Raw genomic sequence first — 20,048 nt, forward strand, 5'->3', positions numbered from 1 at the left:
CGTGTCAGTCACTAATACTGAAGAGTGTATTAGAGTTTAGCTCAGAGACCCAGACTGGGGAGGTAGAGGTCAAAGGTGTTGGGGAAGGGACAGAGACAGTCTCTTTGCACCAGGTACACTTACAAAGCAACCTGGTCTCTGGACTAGTCACGATCGGGGTGAGGTCCGAATTACCGATGAAAGGCGTGGAAGTCTTGCTCGGTAATGACGTCGCTGGGGGAATCGTGTTCCCAGTCGTGAGATTGACAGGTCAGCCTGCCAGCATTGAGGCCCTGCCCATGAACTCACAGGTTCATCACGGGACTGCGGTAGTAAATTTAGCTGAGACGTTTCTGCCAGCCTTGTACGGGAAGGGGGTAGAAAGTGAAAAGGAGGAGTGTAGTGAGACAAGAGGTAGTGAGGGAGCTGGGACAGACGTAGCAGTAGCCAGGAATGAATTTGTGCAGACGCAGGAGCGAGATGAGGGGCTGATGGTTTTGGTGGAGGAGGAAGTGCTAAGGAAGAAAGGGAAATCAAGTACAGTACCCACAGATGAGGAATGGGGGGTGGTGCAAAAGAGTTATGGGGATGAGGTTTTTAACCTGGCCCACAAGGTACCCCCCGGTGGACATTTTGCAGTACTGGAGGGAACAGTTGGTGGAATCATGAAAGGGGTTTACCGGCTGCCCAGGAGGGAGGATGTTATTGATTATGACCGACACGAACTGAGACGGTCACCGGCTTTTGATATGCTAACAAACCTAGTCGGTGTTAGCGCGGAAATCAATGAAGCTAGGGGCCCCCTGATAAGAGAAAAAAGCCATTTTGAAAAGATGAGTATGGTATCGACCAGATGGGAGAAGGCTATTGTTTTGGCCAGCGCTGCTGCTAAGGTCTCTCCCTTAATCCCCGAACAAAGCGACTCTTTAGGAGAAGTAATTAAACGACTCGCACTCGTGTGTTTGATTGTCCCGAGGCGATGCAAAGAACTGGGACGTTGGGTGGTGTCTGTTACAATAGGTCAACCTAGCGAGCAACATTCATTAAGAATGAGTAATTCAGTGACGAAAGGGCTGACGAACACAGAGGTGTGTATTGGCGATGTAATACGGCTGTCTGAAGCCAGCTTGATAGTGAACCTTGGAAAAAAATGAGTTCGGCCACGCGAAGGTCACTTACCTGGGAATTGTGGTGACACAGGGGCAGCTGGCAGTGATGCAAGCTACAGTGCAGGCTATCGCTGACCTCCCAACCCCGACAGACAAGAGGGCCCTCAGAAGGCTCTTGGAGATGGTGGGGTACTGTAGGAAGTTTTGCAATAACTCTGCGGTCACTACCCCTTCCCCTCCTACTAAGCCCTTGCGAGAGAAAACTAAGTCGGAATGGGACGACCCTTGTTATTGTGGTCCAGGACAAAACCAAATGAGAGGTTACATTGATCGCAATTCATCAGTGTTTTTGGCCACTATGAAGTTTGCTAAGTTGGAGCCTGGTCTAAGGGATTAATAACACATATAAAAGGAACAGAAAATGTGATGGCTGACTGTCTGTCAGGTGTTGACAACTTCAAACTCGCTGTATTAGCCAAATAGCTGATAAAGATGTATATTTGTGTGTGTATCAAATAATGTATTCATGTTTGTAATTTTTACCCCCCGGGAAAAATCCTTAAAGGGGGGAAGTGTGACAAGAATACACATAGATTAAGATGTAGCTGTCCTGTGCTGGCACCAGTGGAATCAGCAGTTGGTCGGCCACCTGACATCAGGAGAGAGAGAGATAAGGAAATAATGGAGCAGCATGTGGAGATGTTAATGAAGGAAGGAGAGCTGTCAAGAGCGGCTCCCCCCCTTTGAACCCTGAACTGTTTGAAGTGATGGACAGGCGATACCACAGCAGGGGGATAAAAAGGGACAGGTTCGCTGAGGCGACAGCAACGACACCCGAGGTAACAAGACCCTGGAAGCGGTGGGTCTCTCACAAGTCAGTGGGAAGCCATAGACGCACAGGGTGGAAAGGCACGATCGGCGGGAACCTGGTGTGTGTCCACCCTTGCCTGGGTGCCAGGTTCACCACAGAGAAACGATCGTATCTGGAAACGGAGGGGTCACGGTCGGTGACCTCAGATGACATCACAAAGGGCTCGCCCGAAAGCTGACTGCGAAGCTCTGTGTGGAAGTCATTTTGAATATTCATTCGTTTTGCTCTCTCTCTCCTTCCCCCCCACTGTCCATCTCCCACGGCAGCGATTACTGTGAACTGAACTGAACTAAATTGAACTGAACTTTGCGTCATTTTGAAACTGGTCATTTACCCCTTGACAATGATAGAACTTGATTGATCCTGTTATCTTAATTCTGTGTACATGTATGTTTATCATTGCTGAACTGTTGCATTCATTATCCTTTTGATTAGAGTACTGTGTTGCTTGTTTCTTTAATAAAACTTTCTTAGTTCTAGTAATCCAGACTCCAACTGAGTGATCCATTTCTGCTGGTTTGGCAACCCAGTTACAGAGTATGTAACAATGGGTTAATGTTTTCCGGAAGATTTGTCAGTGTTTTGAACACACAGCCACAAGTCGGCTAAAAAGCACTTTATAGAACAGGAGGTTTGATGGTTTGGGAGGTGGTGCACTCTTTTGGTCATTTTACTGGGCTTCTATGTACTTCCAACAATCGAGCCCACTTCCACCACTTCCACTGACAGATCGTTTCACAGTCGTACTTCTCTCTGAGTGATGGAGTTCCCTCTCAGGTTCCCCTTAAATATTTTACAGTTCATCCCTAACCTATGATCTCTAATTCTAGTCTCACCCAACCTCAGTGTAATAAGGCTGCTTGCATTAACCCTATCTATAAGCCCTTTTTTTTATGTATATATACCTGATGGACATCCCGACCCACTGCAGCTGGCTGAATATTACAAGGTGCTGGGGATGTTGGTCTGGGGGTCTCCACACTGGGCGAAAATCGCACAAAAGATTGAAAAGCTTCATAAGGATGTTAAGCAACACACATCAAAGTTGCTGGTGAACGCAGCAGGCCAGGCAGCATCTCTAGGAAGAGGTACAGTCGACGTTTCAGGCCGAGACCCTTCGTCAGGACTAACTGAAGGAAGAGCTAGTAAGAGATTTGAAAGTGGGAAGGGGAGGGGGAGATCCAAAATGATAGGAGAAGACAGGAGTGGGAGAGATGGAGCCAAGAGCTGGACAGGTGATTGGCAAAAGGAATATGAGAGGATCATGGGACAGGAGGCCCAGGGAGAAAGAAAAGGGGGAGGGGGGGAAAATCCCAGAGGATGGGCAAGGGGTATAGTCAGAGGGACAGAGGGAGAAAAAGAGAGAGAAAGAATGTGTGTATATAAATAAATAACGGATAGGGTACAAGGGAGGGAGGTGGGGCATTAGCAGAAGTTTGAGAAGTCAGTGTTCATGCCATCAGGTTGGCGGCTACCCAGACGGAATATAAGGTGTTCCTCCAACCTGAGTGTGGCTTCATCTTTACAGTAGAGGAGGCTGTGGATAGACATATCAGAATGGGATGTGGAATTAAAATGTGTGGCCACTGGGAGATCCTGCTTTCTCTGGCGGACAGAGTGTCGGTGTTCAGCAAAACGATCTCCCAGTCTGCGTCGGGTCTCGCCAATATATAGATTTACATTGGGAGCACCGGACGCAGTATATCACCCCAGCCGACTCTCAGGTGAAGTGTCGCCTCACCTGGAAGGATTGTTTGGGGCCATGAATGGTGGTAAGGGAGGAAGCGTAAGGGCATGTGTAGCACTTGTTCCACTTACAAGGGTAAGTGCCAGGAGGGAGATCAGTGGGGAGGGATCGGGGGGACGAATGGACAAGGGAGCCACGTAGGGAGCAATCCCTGTGGAAAGCAGAGGCGGGGGGGAGGGAGGGAAAGATGTGCTTAGTGGTGGGATCCCGTAGGAGGTGGTGAAGGTTACGGAGAATAATATGTTGGACCCGGAGGCTGGTGGGGTGGTAGGTGAGGACCGGGGAACCCTATTCCTAGTGGGGTGGCAGAAGGATGGAGTGAGAGCAGATGTGCGTGAAATGGGGGAGATGTGTTTGAGAGCAGAGTTGATAGTGGAGGAAAGGAAGCACCTTTCTTTAAAAAAGGAGGACATCTCCCTTGTCCTGGAATGAAAAGCCTCCTCCTGAGAGCAGATGCGGTAGAGATGGAGGAATTGCAAGAAGGGGATAGCATTTTTGCAAGAGACAGGGTGAGAAGAGGAACAGTCCAGATAGCTGTGAGAGTCAGTAGGCTTATAGTAGACATCAGTAGATAAGCTGTCTCCAGAGATAACATAGGTGACAGAGGATGTTAGTCAACTTTTGGTGCGATATTAGATTTACCACTACTCAGCACTTCTTTCCTCCTTTCCTCCCTCCACTTTCTGTAGGGACCGGTGGTGATAAATCAGCATATAGGAGGAAGATTGAAAATCTGGCTGAGTGGTGCCATACCAACAATCACTTACTCAATGTCAGCAAGACCAAGAAGTCAATTATTGACTTCAGGAAGAGGAATCCAGGGGTCTAAGAGCCAATCTTCATTGAAGGATCAGAGGTAGAGAGGGTCAGAAACTCTAAATTCCTTAGTGTTTCTGGGTCCAGCACATAAGTGCAATTATGAAGAAAACATGACAGCACCGCTACTTAGTTTGCGAAGATTCAGCATGACATCTAAAACTTTGACAAACTTCTATAGATGTGTGATGGAGAGTGTATTGACTGGCTGCATCACAGCTTGGTATGGAAACACCAATGTCCTTGAACAAAAAATCCTACAAAAAACAGTGGATATTGCCCAGTCTGTCATGGGTAAAGCCCTCCCCACCATTGAGCACATTTACATGAAATACTGTCACGGGAAAGCAGCATCCATTATCAGGGACCCCCACCACTGAGGACATGCTCTCTTCTCACTACTGCCATCAGGAAGAAGGTACTGGAGCCTCAGGACTCGTATCACTAGGTACAGGAACAGTTATTACCCCTTTAGCCATCAGGCTCTTAAACCAAAGGGGTTAATTTCACTAAACTTCACTTGCCCCATCACGGAAATGCTGCCACAACCTTGACTCACTTCAATGACTCTTCATCTCAAGTTCTCGATATTTATTGCTTATTCATTTATTATTATTATTATTATTTCTTTCTTGTATTCGCACACTGGTTGAATGCCCAGTTGGTGTGGCCTTTCATTGATTCTGTTATGGTTACTTTCATGGATTTATTGAGTATGCCCACAAGAAAAAAAATCTCAGGGTTGTATATGGTGACATATATGTAATTTGATATAAATTTACTTTGAACTTGGACTTTTAAAAGTTGTATGCTTTATTCAAATATTCTTGTTATTGGGAATTGTTGGTAAACTTAAATCAATTTAAATGAATTAATAGAGATGCAAATTACCAGAAGATTGCCTTTCTCCCTCTCAGCCATTCCCCGCTCTTGAAATGAATGGCATTGCTGTGCCAGTTTTGGATGTGACCTAGCATTGCTTCAGTAGACATGGAACCTATAGGAAGCTGGCCCTTCATGATGTGATTCCATAAGTCTTGTTTCAAATAAGTCAGCTGGTCCCAGTAAGAAATTCTCCATTTACGTGAAGCACTGCCTCAAGAAAGCAGCATCCATCATTAAAGACCCCTGCCATCCAGGCTATGCCCTTGTCTTACTACTACTACCGGGAAGGAGATACAGGAGCCTTAGGGCCCCACATGAAACCCATTCTCCTGTCCTCTACCTATAACTTTTGATGTCCTTCCTAATCAAGAACCTATTAACCTCTGCTTTAAATATACTCAATAATTTAGCCTCTACAGCCATTTGTGGCAAAGAATTCACAGATCTCCATCATTTTTTAAACTTCAGTGAGCATAGGCCCAGGGCCATCAAATGCTTCTTGTACATTAACCCTTTCGTTCCCAAGATAATTCTCGTGAGCCTCCTCTGGACCCTCTGCAGTGTCAGCAATCCTTTCTTACATAAGTGGCCCCAAAATGCTCACAATACTCCAAGTGCAGTCTGACCAATGCCTTGTGAAGTCTCAGTTCATTGTCATTGGGTGGCACAGTGCAGCAGGTGCTCTACTGTTGCACCACTTTCAGTGACCCAGTTCTGACCCTGATCTCTGTTGCTCTCTCTGTGGTCTGTAACATTTTTCTCTGTGGTTGCATGAGTTTTCTCTGTTTCTTTTCTTTCATTCCAAAAAATGAGCTGGCTGATTAATTAGATACCATAAATTTCCATTGGTAACTGGCAAAAGAATTGGGTATAGTTAATGGACAAGCGAGTTAATGGGGGTCTCATTAAAGGGTGATTCTTTAATTAGGGTAACTTTTCTGTCACTGGAGTAGATATTCAGGAAAAAAATAGCCTTTACAAAAACAAGTGCTGTAATTTGATAGGTAATGGGAACTCTAAACTTTCAGTATGCTTCATAAATAATATTTCCTGAATTTTTAAGTTTAAAAACTTGAATGTGCCAGAATTTCACTATTTTAAGCTTGTCTCTATCCAGACTCTGTAACTTTGTCTTCAAAATAAAGTAATAATAAGTATAAAATTCATGAGACTTTTAGTTTTTATTTTCTCACAAGAACTTCTTAAAAACATGTCAAATTCATGTGGGTTATTTTTATACAATTTGTAATTTTTTAAAGACAAAGAACCACTGTTCTCAATGCACTTATCCTTACCAACACACAACACACTTTAGAGACCAATCAAGATTTTTCAAACAACTACTTTAAGTGAGTCACTAAAGATTTATACCTTCTGATCTGAGAGTGTGTTTATTATGTGTCATTACCAAACAAGTTATTATTGAGTGTTTTAACTGAAAAATAAATAACTTCACAAACAAGAGAAAATCTACAGATGCTGGAAATCCAAGCAACACACACAAAATGCCGTAGGAACTCAGCAGGCCAGGCGACATTTATGGAAAGGAGTACAGTCGACGTTTCGAGCTGAGATATTTCAGCAGGACTGGAGAAAAAAAGATGAGGGTAGAGTTAAAAGATGGGGGGAGGGGAGGGAGAAACACAAGGTGATAGGTGAAACCTTGAAGGGGGGAGGGGTGAAGTAAAGAGCTGGGAAGTTGATTGGTAAGAGGGCTGGAGAAGGGGAAATCTAATAGCAGATGAAAGAAGATCATGGAAGAAAGAAAAAGGGGAGGAGCACCAGAGGGAGTCAATGGGTAGGCAGGGAGATAAGGTGAGAGAGGGAAAAGGGGATGGGGAGCGGTGAAGGTGGGGGGCATTACTGGAAGTTCGAGAAATTAACATTCATGCCGTCAGGTTGGTGGCTCCCCATACGGAACAAGAGGTGTTGCTCCTCCAACCTGTGAATAGCTCATTGTTTTTTTAAAAAGTGTTCCCTCTTATGGATAGTTGAAAAATAATTATCTCAATAATCTGTTTGAAATTTGAATTGCTGTTTATTTCAGAGTTGGAGAGGATTAGGCAGATGTTTTGTAAGCATTATTGTTCTTTTTAACAAGACTAGGCAATGCCTAGTTTAGCTGGGCTGCCTATGTTCATATTTCACATGGATGTTTTTAACAAAGTTCTCTAGCTGCCTGCCTTAGAAACTGTGGTCTCTTATGCAATTTTGATAAATAGTGTGGACTGTAATGATGTGTTTTTAATTGTAAATGTTGCTTCTAGTTGGACAGACGTTTTGTCAGAATTAATGTTAAAGTAAAACCATTGTTTGGCAATGTCAAAAGTATTCTGTCATTACCATCACAATGCATATTTTGATGGGAAATAAAGTTTTATTCAGTCATATTTGTCTGAACTCATTTGCTGGAGTCAAGTGCTTTGATGCCAAAATTAGCATTCTGTCAAAAAGGGTTAAAATTCTTCTCATCTTTTTTTCTCCAGTCCTGATGAAAAGTTGCAGCCCGAAACGTCGGCTGTTTATTCTTTTCCACGGGTGCTGCCTGGCTTGCTGAGTTCCTCCGGTATTTTCTGTGTGTTGCTTAAAATTCCAATAGTCTAATTAGTAAACAAGTGTTTCATTGTTTAGCCAAGGAAAATATTAACACTTAAGAAAACGTCTAAAAAAAAGTAATCTGAATATACAGTATTGAAAATGAGTTTAAACAAATTTTTTAAAGAGCATGGTTTTTATTTGCAGGATTAATTTTGAAATCTTTGTCATTTCATTTTAAATTAAATTCAATATTTTGATGGTGTGATGGTAATGACACTCATCCATGATAACTCTGTAAAAGCACCTTAAAATATAAAAGTTCTCTTAAAAGTTTTTCAATGCCAAGATCATTCTAGAGCCTAAAATAAAGGTTATAACATAAACAAAAGAGTTTCAAGAAATTTCATTTTTCAGAATTTCAAGTAGTCAAAAGTGCCCCTAATTGAAGAATCACCTTTAAACCTATCAAATGTTGAAAGGCCTAGATGGAGTGGATGTTTCCTATAGTGGGGTAGTCAAAGACCAGAGGGCACAACCTCAGAATAGAGGGACGTCCTTTTATAACAGAGATGAGGTGGAATTTCTTTAGCTAGAAGGTTGTGAATCTGTGGAATTCTTTGCTACGGGTGGCTGTGGAGGCCAAATTGTTGTGTATATTTAAAGCAGGGGTTGATGGGTTCTTGATTAGTAAGAACATCAATGTTTACAGGTAGAAAGCAGGAGAATGGGTTTGAGAGAAACCGACTCAATGGGATGAATGGCCTAATTTGGCTTCTTTGGTGAGAGGGAATCAGTACAGAATGGTACTGATGGGATTGTGCTGTGAGCGGATGTAGGTTTGATGGGATGAATGATCTCCTGTGTTCTGAATAAATGTAAAAATGCACTAGTAGTGCCACTCATTCTCAGGAAAATCCATCCAGTGTGTTACTTGAAATGCTGTAGTATTATAATAAAGTGGCTGAGTGTATTAATTTTCACTGCAGGTGAGAAGAACCATGTATGTGAACAGATATAGGGAATTCTGTAAAGCTTTTTTCACTGTCCCATTGACAAGCTTTCTGCTTTTGACCACAAGCAACAGTGTTGGCTATAGTTGTAATGTTTCTGCTATCAAACATTTGACAAAAATGTTTAGCTTTCATCTCAAAATAGTGAAATGGGCTTGATCAGATTTCATTAAAAAAATAAAATTTGAGATTTCACATTGGAGAAATGTAAATGTGTCAATGCAAAGCAATGTGATGAAAATACTCAGTTGAAACGACTCATCAGGTTGGGTGAGAAAAAAAAATAAACATTTCAAATTGGCCTTTCATCCGAACTGGGAAATGTTATCATCGAGTCGAATTTGACATTACAGAAAAAATGGGAGCATGTTGGCAAGCGCAAAGAGGTCAGGGATACGGTGGGGAATAGAGGAGAGTAAATTCACAAATAATACAGGTGCTGGTCTAAAAGTGTGAATAGGAGATGTGAAACCTGAAATATCAGAAGAGGAAGGAGAAAGTATTGTTTGCTGAAAATCTAAGGTACAAAGCAAGAATGACTGATTATCTGGATTGCTGTTTTCATCAATGCATCTGGAAGGTCGCATTGTAACAAGCCAGAACATCAGGTGTTGTTCTGTGAGCTTTACACTGAAATCCTGAAGGATGCCAAAGACAGACAGCATGGAAGTAGCATGGAAACTCAGTGATTGGCAGTTTATGGTCACCCTTGTAGACTGGATCGAGGCTTTCTGCAAAGTAATCAGAATCAGGTTTATTGTCACTGACCTATGTCATGAAATTTGTTGTTTTGTGACAGCAGAACAGTAAAAAATAAACTATAAATCACAATAAAAATATAGATAAAAATAAATTTAATAACTGGTGCAAAAAATAGCAAAAATACCCATCTATTTCAGCTTCCCCAGTGTAGTGGAGATCTTGTTATGAAGTTTACTGAGTTGAAAGTACAAACTCTTTTTTTCTGCTTTTATTTTGCAAAATATTTTATTTTGTAACTGTCATCAGATTTCTGAACAGTCCATGACTATTACTTTGTTATTCCATTTCTTGTTGCATTATTTGTTTGTTTATTTACTTTAACTTGATGCCTTTGCACTATACTCCTTCAAGACATAAAATCTCATGTTGCATATGTGAGTGACAATAAATCTGATTATTTGCCAGAGGTGATGAGCTGGATAGGTTTACTGCAGGTCTACTTGCCTTGCATGGACTTCAAACCGAGGTAACTGGATACTGTAATCTGAATCCATAAGACCAATAGCCATTATCCATTTTAATTTTAATTCTCTTCTTATTTTATGTCATAATGGAAAGCCAATGGGATTCCGGCGGAATTTTAGCTCCCCACTTCTCATCTATGAACAGTATGGATTTGTTAAGGAGGCCATGCCAATGGGTGAGTTACAAACCATTAACTTGTGGGAATTCAAGCTGTTATATTGCATGCAGTCTTGTATCATGGAGACACCTTAAGTGTATAAACATCAAGGAAAACATAACACACACTAAATGCTGGAGGAGCTCAACAGGTCTGCCAGCATCTATGGAAAGGAATAAGCAGTCAATGTTTCACGATAAGGCTCTTCATCAGGAGTGGAAAGGAAGGGAGCAGATGCCAGAAAAAGAAGGGGGAGGGGTAGGAGTACAAGACAGGAAGTGATAGGTGAGAGCAGGTAAGGGTGCCCGGAAGTGGCAAGGTGGGGGATGAAGTCAGAAACTGGGAGGTGATAAGCGGAAGAGGTAAAGAGCTGAAGAAGGATCCCTCATTTTCATTTTCTCCTCTTCTTTGGATATCATTCACTTCCTTCTATTTACACCTCCAGGCAGTCCAGCTAAAATTATCCGGCTATCTCAACCAGCACCCCATCACTGTCGTCGCTATGTCTCCACCCAATCAGGGCATTCCCTTTCCCCTCTCCACATCCTCCCCCACTTCTATGCAACTTAAAATGGGTTCTCTCTACTTTTTATTAGTACTGAACAAAGTTATTGACTTGAAATATTAACTCTGTTTAGCCCTGCACAGATGCTACCTGGCCTACTGAGTATTTACATTGCATATTACTTTGTAGGAAGGGGAAGGTTTCCTCTAATAAAATTATTGATGTATTTAATGATCATAGGAAATTGTGCCCTAGTTTGAACACCTGGAGTTTGCATGTGGAATAAAACACATCCTGCATTCACCCATTATTTATAAGTAACTTGTGTATTATTGTCACATTGTGCCGAGATGTAGTGAAAAGCTTTTGTTTGCATGCCACCCAGACAGATCATTCCTAACAAAGGTATATCAAGGTAGCATAGAAAGGAAAAGCTGAATGAAAAATATCATTACAAAGAAAGTGCGAGGGCCATGATTAGACCAATTGTGCGATCAAGAGTTCACCAACCAGTCAAGAATCTGATAACAGCAGAATGGGACATAGCAGTTGCCATACTACTACTATAATCCACCTAGATAGGATACTTCCTATGGTGCATCTGTTAAAAATTAGTAAGAGTCATCAGGGACATGCCAAATTTCATAGAAACATAGAAAATCTACAGCTCAATACAGGCCCTTTGGCCCACAATGTTGTGCCAAACATGTACTTACTTTGGAAATTACCAGGGTTACCCATAGTCCTTTATTTTTCTAAGCTCCATGTACCTATCCAGGAGTCGCTTAAAAGACCCTATCGTATCTGCCTGCACCACCGTCACCCTATTCCATGCTCTCACCACCCTCTGCATTTTAAAAAAGAAAACAACTTACTCCTGACATCTCCTCTGTATCAATTTCCAAGCAACTTAAAACTGTGCCTTCTCTTGTTAGCTATTACAGCCCTGGGAAAAAGCTTCTGACTATCCACACGATCAATGCCTCTCATTCTCTTATACTTCTCTATCAGGTCATGTCTCATCCTCCGTCACTCCAAGGAAAAAAGGCTGAGTTCACTCAACCTATTCTCATAAGGCATGCTCCCCAATCCAGGCAACATCCTTGTAAGTCTCTTCTGCATCCTTTCTATAGTTTCCACATCCTTCCTGTAAGTGAGGCGACCAGAACTGAGCACAGTACTCCAAGTGGGGTCTGACCAGGGTCCAATATAGCTGTAACATTACCTCTCAGCTTTTAAACTCAATCCTACTGTATGCCTTCTTAACCACAGAGTCCACCTGCGCAGCAGCTTTGAGTGTCCTGTGGACTCGGACCCCAAGATCTCTCTGATCCTCCACACTTTCAAGAGTCTTACCATTCATACTATATTCTGCCATCATATTTGACCTACCAAAATGAACGACCTGACACTTACCTGGGTTGAGCTCCATCTGCCACTTCTCAGCCCAGTTTTGTATCCTATCAATGTCCCACTGTAACCTCTGACCATAGGACACTACTATCCACAACACCCCCAACCTTTGTGTCATCAGCAAATTTACTAACTCGTCCCTCCACTTCCTCATCCAAGTCATTTATAAAAATCATGGTGAAGGGGTCCCTGAACAGATCCCTGAGGGACACCATTGGTTACCGATCTCTATGCAGAATATGACCTGTCTACAACCACTCTTTGCCTGTGGGCAAGCCAATTCTAGATCCACAATGCAATGTCCCCTTGGATCCCATACTTCCTTACTTTCTCAGTAAGCCATGCATGGGGTACCTTATCAAATGCATTGCTGAAATCCATATACACTACATCTACTGCTCTACCTTCATCAATGTGTGTAGTCACATCCTCAAAAAAAAAATTCAATCAGGCTCGTAATGCACAACCTTGGCCTCTGAAGAAGTAATGATGTTGGTGTTATTTCTTGACCATAGTGTTCGCATGATCGGACCAGGGCAATTTTTTGATGATGTTTATACAGAGGAACTTGACGCTCTCAACCATCTCCACCTCCAAACCATTGATAGAGATGGTGACGTGTTCTCCACCCCGCTTCTTGAAGTCAAATAGGACAGCATTGTAGTGCAGCTTGTAGAGATACTGCCCCACAGTTCTAAAGACTGTATTTTGATGCTGCCCTCTCTTGCTGCCTGCAGTGTATCCTTACACAGCCCAAAATGTACCAATTAGAAGATGAAGTTAGTGATCATTGCTTGTATGTAGGTGGGTGGTAGAATTGGGAGGGGGGTGGGTTGATGGGAACATGGAGAGAATAGAACAAGTTAAGGTAAATAGATGTTTGATGATCTATGTGACCTCGGTGAGCCAAAGGACATGCAGTATGACTCTGATTTTTTGAAGATTTTCAAATAGAACTTGTAACCATGTTGCCTTTGACTGAAGAGCCCTAACCCATAGGGTTCAAAACTACCAATTCATGGAGAACTCCAGCAACTGGTGGTTACTTTGCAATTACCAGTGACCCCCTTCAACAGTCACACCTTCCAGAGGTGGGAAATTGGCTAAATAAACTGCTGATAAAACAGCAGTCTGTATAGGTGCAGAAGTTTTAAAAGCTTCAGCCCTGGGTGAGACATCGAACATATTGGAATACTGGAAAGATCCAGTAGTGAGGAAGTGTAGTCCCATTTGGGATATCGGAAGGTAGGGGTGGGGCTGCGATTTGAATTACAGCTGTATGATAGCTTTAACACCTCCCAGCTCAGAAGAAACTCCTTTGTTCAATATTCACTTCCAGTTTCCTGAGTCTTTTGAGACCAGTGCAACATACAGAGCCTCATCAGTTGGGTATTGTTGCAGGAGTGCAGATGTGTAGAATTGGCTCGGAGGTGTGCAACTCTCAAGCGTCCATAGAAAGTCTGGCATTTGTTCAGAGAAGTATAGAGATTGTTCCAATTTGTATGTCTGTCTGTCTCTCCTGTGTTTAGCCTCAAGCAGTAAAGTGGACCCAGTGTATGAAGCTCTCCGATTTGGGACTTCTCTTGCCCAGATGAGCAGGTCGAGTTTTGGAAGCTTCTCAGAGTCTCCAACAAAGAATTTGGTAAATATGACATATCCGACAATAGTACCTGCATGTTCCCAAAAAGTCACTTTGTAAGTAAGCCCCTGCTCCCAGAGACTCACTTCATTTGTCCTACACTGCTTGGTGCTGTGAGTAGCTTTATTACCACTCCTGATAACACAGGAAGAAAATATAAGATTCCTGTGGCCAATGCTGAGAGACTTGCACCCCTGTTTGCAAATCCATGTTAAGAGATATCCTTATAGAATAAGGAGTTATACATTTAAGATGGAGATGAGGAAGAATTTTCTCTCAAACAGGGTTGTGGGTTCTTGGAAATTTTTACTTCAGAGGCATGAATCATTGAAAATATTCAAGGCAGGACTGGATTTTGGGTCTACAGGCAAATGGGGGTGATGATGGCCAAGGAAGAACATGGTGCTGAGGCCAGGATTGGAGCATCAACTCAGTAGAAAGATGTGACATGGGTTCAGAAGATGTTGAATCGTTGTGGGTTGAGTTAAGAAACTGCAAGGGTAAAAGGACCCTGATGGCGGTTGTGTAGGCCTCCCCAACAATACCTGGATGTGGACCACAGATTACAACAGGAAATAGAAAAGGGGCATCAAAAGGGCAATGTTATAACAGTCATAGGAGATTTTAATATGCAGGTTGATTGGGAAAATCAGGTTGGTAATGGATCTCAAGAGTAAGTTTGCTGAATGCTTACAAGATAGCTTTTTAGAGCAGTTTGTCATTGAGCTACGGGGATCAGCTGTACTGGACTGGGTGTTATGTAATAAACCAGAGGCGATTAGGGAGCTTAAGATAAAAGAACCCTTAGGAGGCAGTGATCACAATATGATTGAGTTCAACTTGAAATTTCGTAGGGAGAAAGTAAAGTCTGATGTAGCAGTATTTCAGTGGAGTAAAAGAAATTACAGTGGTATGTGATATTTGATGGCTTTGGGTTTGTACTTGCTGGAATTTAGAAAGATGAGGAGGGATCTCATTGAAACCTTCCGAATATTGAAAGGCCTAGACAGGGTAGATGTGGAAAGAATGTTTCCCATGAATGTTTCCCACTGCCTCAGGATAGAGGGGAGTCCATTTAAAACAGAGATGCGAAGGAATTTCGTTATCTGGAGGGTAGTGAATTTGTGGAATTTATTACCACAGGCAGCTGTGGAGGCCAGGTCATTGGGTGTATTTAAGGCAGAGATTGATAGGTTGTTGATTGGACACGGCATCAAAGATTACGTGGAGAAGGTCTGGAAGTGGGTCTGAGCAGGGAAAAAAGGATCAGCTATGATTGAATTGCAGTGCAGACTTGATGGGCCAAATGGCCAAATTCTGCTCCCATGTCTTATGGTGATCTGAATGGATGAGAGAGTGGAGTTGAGAGACCTAACCCTGCTGCTGATCTTTGCATGTTTAGGCTGATGTTTTTTTCCATTGTCCACAGGGTAACAATGGGGACATTGCAGAAGAGCCAGACCTTGGGACGAATTGCTCTGCAGAGAGTGAGAGCCAGAAAGACACCGGTGAGCCAACAGCCAATGAAATACTTTGGTTACTGTTTCAGATGAGCTGAAAACCAGTTTCCATTACTTCCTGTACCCAATAAAGTAGCCACTGAGTGTATGTTCATGGTCTTCTGCTACTGCAGCCTATCCACTTCAAGGTTCAACCTGTTGTGCATTCAGAGATACCCTCATGCACACCATTGTTGTAACAGATGTTTATTTGAATTAGTGTCTCCTTCCTGTCAGCTTGAACCACTCTGGCCATTCTCCTCTGACCTCTCTCATTAAGAAAGCATTTTCACCCACAGAACTGCCACTCACTGGATGTTTATTTTTGTTTATCACACCATTCTCTGTAAACTTTAGAGATTGTTGTGCATGAAAATCCCAGGAGATCAGTAGTTTCTAAGATACTCAAACCACTCCATCTGGCACCAACAATTATTAGAGGGATAGACATGAAAGAAAAGGAGGTGGGGTAGCATTGCTGGTTAGAGAGGAGATTAATGCAATAGAAAGGAAGGACATTAGCCGGGAGGATGTGGAATCGATATGGGTAGAGCTGCATAACACTAAGGGGCAGAAAACGCTGGCTGGAGTTGTGTACAGGCCACCTAACAGTAGTAGTGAGGTTGGGGTTGGCATTAAACAGGAAATTAGAAATGCGTGCAATAAAGGAACAACAGCTATAATGGGTGACTTCAATCTACATGTAGATTGGGTGAACCAAATTGATAAGGGTGCTGAGGAAGAGGATTTCTTGGAATGTATGCGGGATGGTTTTTTGAACCAACATGTCGAGGAACCAACTACAGAGCAGGCTATTCTAGACTGAGTTTTGAGCAATGAGGAAGGGTTAATTAGCAATCTTGTTGTGAGAGGCCCCTTGGGTAAGAGTGACCATAATATGGTGGAATTCTTCATTAAGATGGAGAGTGACATAGTTAATTCAGAAACATAGGTTCTGAACTTAAAGAAGGGTAACTTTGAAGGTATGAGACATGAATTAGCTAAGATAGACTGGCAAATGATACTTAAAGGGTTGACGGTGGATATGCAACGGTAAGCATTTAAGGATCACATGGATGAACTGCAACAATTGTTCATCTCAGTTTGGCAAAAGAATAAACCAGGGAAGGTAGCGCACCCGTGGCTGACAAGGGAAATTAGGGATAGTATCAATTCCAAAGAAGAAACATACAAATTAGCCAGAAAAAGCGGCTCACCTGAGGACTGGGAGAAACTCACAGTCCAGCAGAGGAGGACAAAGGGCTTAATTAGGAAAGGGACAAAAAAGATTATGAGAGAAAACTGGCAGGGAACATAAAAACTGACTGTAAAAGCTTTTATAGATATGTGAAAAGAAAAAGATTGGTTAAGACAAATGTAGGTCCCCTACAGACAGAAACAGGTGAATTGATCATGGGGAATAAGGACATGGCAGACCAATTGAATAACTACTTTGGTTCTGTCTTCACTAAGGAGGACATAATTAATCTTCTGAAAATAGTAGGGGACCGAGGGTCTAGTGAGATGGAGGAACTGAGGGAAATACATGTTAGTAGGGAAGTGTTGTTCGGTAAATTGAAGGGATTAAAGGCAGATAAATACCCAGGGCCAGATGGTCTGCATCCCAGAGTGCTTAAGAAAGTAGCCCAAGAAATAGTGGATGCATTAGTGATAATTTTTCAAAACTTTTAGATTCTGGACTAGTTCCTGAGGATTGGAGGGTGGCTAATGTAACCCCGCTTTTTAAAAAATGAGGGAGAGAGAAACCGGGGAATTATAGACTGGTTAGCCTAACATCGGTGGTGGGAAAAATGCTGGAGTCAGTTATCAAAGATGTGATAACAGCATATTTGGAAAGCGATGAAATCATCGGACAAAGTCAGCATGGACTTGTGAAAGGAAAATCATGTCTGACGAATCTCATAGAATTTTTTCAGGATGTAACTAGTAGAGTGGATAGGGGAGAACCAGTGGATGTGGTATACTTGGATTTTCAAAAGGCTTTTGACAAGGTCCCACACAAGAGATTAGTGTGCGAACTTAAAGCACATGGTATTGGGGGTAAGGTATTGATGTGGATAGCGAATTGGTTGGCAGACAGGAAGCAAAGAGTGGGAATAAATAGGACCTTTTCAGAATGGCAGGCAATGACTAGTGGGGTACTGCAAGACTCAGTGCTGGAACCCCAGTTGTTTACAATATATATTAATGACTTAGATAAGGGAATTAAATGCAGCATCTCCAAGTTTGCGGATGACACAAAGCTGGGCGGCAGTGTTAGTTGTGAGGAGGATGCTAAGCGGATGCAGGGTGACTTGGATAGGTTAGGTAAATGGGCAAATTCAAGGCAGATACAATTTAATGTGGATAAATGTGAGGTTATCCACTTTGGTGGCAAAAACAGGAAAACAGATTATTATCTGAATGGTGGCCAATTAGGAAAAGGGGAGGTGCAACAAGACCTGGGTATCATTATACACCAGTCATTGAAAGTGGGCATGCAGGTACAGCAGGCGGTGAAAAAGGCGAATGGTATGCTGGCATTCATAGCAAGAGGGTTCGAGTACAGGAGCAGGGGGGTACTAGTGCAGTTGTACAAGGCCTTGGTGAGACCACACCTGGAGTATTGTGTGCAGTTTTGGTCCCCTAATCTGTGGAAGGACATTCCTGCCATAGAGGGAGTACAAAGAAGGTTCACCAGATTGATTCCTGGGATGGCAGGACTTTCATATGATGAAAAACTGGATCAACTAGGCTTATACTCTCTGGAATTTAGAAGATTGAGGGGGGGATCTTATTGAAATGTATAAAATCCGAAAGGGATTGGACAGGCTGAATACAGGAAGATTGTTCCCAATGTTGGGGAAGTCCAGAACAAGGGGTCACAGTTTGAGGATAAAGGGGAAGCCTTTTAGGACCGAGATTAGGAAAAACTTCTTTACACAGAGAGTGGTGAATCTGTGGAATTCTCTGCCACAGGAAACTGTTGAGGCCAGTTCATTGGCTATATTTAAGAGCGAGTTAGATATGGAGGGATCGGGGGTATGGAGGGAAGGCTGGTACAGGGTTCTGAGTTGGATGATCAGCCATGATCATACTGAATGGTGGTGCAGGCTCGAAGGGCCGAATGGCCTACTCCTGCACCTAATTTCTATGTTTCTATTCCACGGGCAGTCACTTAAATCTCATTTCTTCCCCATTCTAAAGGTTGGTCTGAGCAACAATTGAACATCTTGACCATGTCTGTGTCATTTTATGCACTGAGTTGCTGCCACATGATTGGCTGATTGGACATTTGCATTAATGAGCAACTGTACAGGAGTACCTCAAAGAGTGGCCACTCAGTATAAAGTCATAGAGCACCTCAGAACAGAAATAGCCCTTCAGCCTATCTAGTCTGTGCCAAGTCTACCATCTATAAATTTGCTGATGATACAACCAATGTTGGTAGAATCTCAGATGGTGACAAGAGGGCGTACAGGAGTGAGATAGGCCAACTAGTGAAGTGGTGTCACAGAAACAACCTGGTACTCAACGTCAGTAAGATGAAAGAGCTTATTGTGGATTTGTGGATTTCAGGAAGGATAAGACGAAGGAACACATACCGATCCTCATAGAGGGGTCAGAAGTAGAGAGAGTGAGCAGTTTCAAGTTCCTGGGTGTCAAGATCTCTGAGGACTTAACCTGGTCCCAACATATTGACGCAGCTATAAGGAAGGCAAGACAGCGACTATTCTTGAAGAGATTTGGTTTATCAACAAATGCACTCAAAAACCTCTATAGATTTACTGTGGAGAGCATTCTGACAGGCTGTATCACTGTCTGGTATGGGGGTGGGGTGGTGGCTACTGCACAGGACCAGGAGAAGCTGCAGAGGGTTGTAAATTTAGTCGGTGCCATCTTGGGTTCTAGCCTACAAAGTACTCAGGACATCTTCAAGGAGCAGTGTCTCAGAAAGGCAGCATCCATTATTAAGGACCTCCAGCACCCAGGACATGCCTTTTTCTCACTGTTACCATCAGGTAGCGTGTACAGAAGCCTGAAGGCACAACTCAGTGATTCAGGAACAGCTTCTTCCCCTCTGCCATCCAATTCCTAAATGGACATTGAACCCATGAACACTACCTCACTTCTTTAATATATTATTTCTGTTTTTGCACGATTTTAATCTATTCAATATACGTATACTATAATTGATGTATTTATTATTAATATTATTATTCTCTTCTATATTATGTGTTGCATTGAACTAACAAATTTCACGACACATGCCAGTGATAATAAACCTGATTCTGATTCCCATCATCCACACCTGGGCCATCGCCCTCCCAATCACTGAGGAAATGGAGGGATGGGTTAGTAAAGTTGCTGATGACATAAAGGTTGGGAGGTTAAGAAGGCATACGGTGCATTGGCCATCATCAATCGTGGGATTGAGTTCAAGAGCTGAGAGGTAATGTTGCAGCTATATAGGACCCTGGTCAGACCTCACTGGGAGTACTGTACTCACTTTTGGTCACCTCACTACTAGAAGGACATGGAAACCATAGAAAGGGTGCAGAGGAGATTTACAAGGATGTTGCCTCGATTGGGGAGCGTGCCTTATGAGAATAGGTTGGGTGAACTCGGCCATTTCTCCTTGGAGTGACGGAG

General features: G+C 42.7%; 1 protein-coding gene across 2 annotated transcripts in view; it reads left to right on the forward strand.

Moving 5' to 3' along the window:
- The window catches only part of LOC134340284 (SH3 and cysteine-rich domain-containing protein 2-like), a 232,084-nt gene that overhangs the window by 138,712 nt on the left and 73,324 nt on the right, over positions 1-20,048 (forward strand). For both annotated transcript variants that reach the window (XM_063037330.1, XM_063037331.1), the window contains exons 4-6: positions 10,276-10,357; positions 13,787-13,899; positions 15,326-15,404. In XM_063037330.1, coding sequence (XP_062893400.1) covers positions 10,276-10,357; positions 13,787-13,899; positions 15,326-15,404 — 274 coding nt within the window. The remainder of the gene's footprint in view (positions 1-10,275; positions 10,358-13,786; positions 13,900-15,325; positions 15,405-20,048) is intronic.

The sequence above is a fragment of the Mobula hypostoma genome, chromosome X1 (assembly GCF_963921235.1).
Source record: "Mobula hypostoma chromosome X1, sMobHyp1.1, whole genome shotgun sequence".
NCBI lineage: Eukaryota > Metazoa > Chordata > Chondrichthyes > Myliobatiformes > Myliobatidae > Mobula > Mobula hypostoma.